The sequence below is a fragment of the Etheostoma cragini genome, chromosome 23 (genome assembly GCF_013103735.1).
Source record: "Etheostoma cragini isolate CJK2018 chromosome 23, CSU_Ecrag_1.0, whole genome shotgun sequence".
Classification (NCBI taxonomy): Eukaryota; Metazoa; Chordata; class Actinopteri; order Perciformes; family Percidae; genus Etheostoma; species Etheostoma cragini.
This window is the reverse complement of record NC_048429.1, coordinates 833,620-836,057: the sequence shown is the minus strand read 5'-3', so window position 1 is coordinate 836,057 and position 2,438 is coordinate 833,620. Positions and strand designations below refer to the sequence as shown.

The window sequence follows — 2,438 nt, the reverse complement described above, 5'->3', positions numbered from 1 at the left end:
ACAGCAACACACACCAACACAGCACCACACAGCAACACACAGCAACACACACCAACACAGCTACACACCAACACAGCAACACACACCAACACAGCAACACACACCAACACAGCACCACACAGCAACACACAGCAACACACACCAGCACACGGCAACACAGCAACGCACCAACACAGACCAACACGGCAACACACGGCAACACACGGCAACACACGCCAACACACGCCAACACACGCCAACACACGCCAACACACGCCAACACACGCCAACACACGCCAACACACACCAACACGGCAACACACAGCAACACAACCAGAGTACTGCTCCAGCTGTTCTTCTTCCTGGTTAATTTAAATCTAATTCTTTTGATTTATTCCAGGTGTCCCAAAGAAGTTTACCCCCACGTTTCCACGGTAATCTCGCTCTGCCTGCGCTACCTGACCTACGACCCCAACTACAACTTCGACGATGAAGACGAGGACGACAACGCCATGGACGCCGAGCAGAACGATGAAGATTACCAAGGTACTACATTAGAAGCATGCACAACTTAATTATTATATGTTACGAATCAGGGTTTCTGCGAGTCTAAAATTTAAAAAAACTAAAGTTTTAGGCCTTAAAAATCCTTATATTTGCTGAATTATTGTGTTCTAGGACTTAAATAATTTAACCCTCGTGTTGTCTTCACTCCGGGACCCTCTCGTGGGACTTATTTGGGGTTTTAAGAAGAATTCTGAAATAAAATCTTACTTCATAGTCTATTACCAAATATTGTCTTTATCTCAATTTCAAACAATTGAGATTGGGTGTTTTTCTGAGTTGAAATTTCAACATTTAGATCTTTTTCTACACTTTTCTAGATGTTTTTGTCAATTTTATTCCATTTATTTTGGTCACTTTTTGACGTTTTTTTTAATATATATTATGTTTTAGTCAATTTTTTAACCACATAATATTGTTGCTTTTTCCAATATAAAAAAAAGGAATAAATATATATATATATATATATATATATATATATACATATATATATATATATATATATATCTCTCTTTCTCCGTTTTTCTTATTTATTTTATTTTTTTAGTCACTTTTTCACTGTTTTAAAAAGGGATGTTTTTGCTATAAATGCTATAAAATTGAATAAGACGCCCCAAAATTAATGAAAGTAGAGATTTGTACTTGGCAAAGAGCATTGGGTGGAATCAATCATGTTATTTTGGGGAATTAAAAAGAACATTGATATAGGACAACATGGGGACAACATGAGGACAACATGGGGACAACATGAGGGTTAAAAGGATTTAAACTGTCCCTGTCCTGGATATTTCTAAAAAATTGGATTGATAAATGATGTTTCCAGAGTCTTTAAGTTAAACCCGGTCGTGTCTCTGTGTCTCCCTGTGTCTCCCTATCGCTCTCTGTGTCTCTCTCTGTGTCTCTTTGTGTCTCCCTGTGTCTCTCTCTGTGTCTCTTTGTATCTCTCTGTCTCTCTGTCTCTCTGTGTCTCTCTGTGTCTCTCTCTGTCTCTGTGTCTCTCTCTGTCTCTGTGTCTCTCTCTGTCTCTCTGTCTCTCTTTGTATCTCTCTGTGTCTCTCTGTGTCTCTCTGTGTCTCTCTCTGTCTCTCTCTGTCTCTCTGTGTCTCTCTTTGTATCTCTCTGTCTCTCTCTGTGTCTCTCTCTGTGTCTCTCTCTGTGTCTCTCTTTGTGTCTCTCTGTGTCTCTCTGTGTCTCTCTTTGTATCTCTCTGTCTCTCTCTGTGTCTCTCTCTCTGTCTCTGTGTCTCTCTTTGTTTCTCTCTGTGTCTCTCTCTGTCTCTCTCTGTCTCTGTGTCTCTCTTTGTATCTCTCTGTGTCTCTCTCTGTGTCTCTCTCTGTCTCTGTGTCTCTCTTTGTATCTCTCTGTGTCTCTCTGTGTCTCTCTCTGTGTCTCTCTCTGTCTCTGTGTCTCTCTGTGTCTCTCTCTGTCTCTCTCTGTGTCCAGGCAGCGACGACGAGTACAGCGACGACGACGACATGAGCTGGAAGGTGCGCCGGGCGGCCGCCAAGTGTCTGGACGCCGTCGTCTCCACCCGCCACGAGATGCTGCCGGAGTTTTACCGCTCGGTGTCTCCTGCACTCGTCTGTCGCTTTAAGGTACATCAACCTGCTCCCTCCTTCATCCCCTCCTCCCTCCGCTGCTCTGTTTTCATCTCCTCATCACGGAGAGCTTAATGAGTGTCGACAGCAGCTCTTCAAAAAAAAGATCAACTGGAGAATATGACGAGTCTGCACTCGAGTGATTGATTGCTCCGGATTAAATGATTCGGTTAAATGAATATTTAAAAATAAAAACAAACTGTCAACCATGTTAAGGATGCTCTACAACGTCCCTGTTAGTGATGGTGTTACATAGTCTGTCCACCAGAGGACGCTCTACAACATCCCTGTTAGTGA

At 42.4% G+C, this 2,438-nt stretch overlaps 1 protein-coding gene across 1 annotated transcript in view; it reads right to left on the bottom strand.

Moving 5' to 3' along the window:
* Window positions 1–2,438, bottom strand: part of LOC117939062 (cullin-associated NEDD8-dissociated protein 1-like) — a 32,506-nt gene that overhangs the window by 15,175 nt on the left and 14,893 nt on the right. Inside the window, 1 exon segment of the mRNA XM_034864106.1 lies at window positions 399–528. Within this exon segment, the coding sequence (XP_034719997.1) occupies window positions 399–528 (130 nt within the window).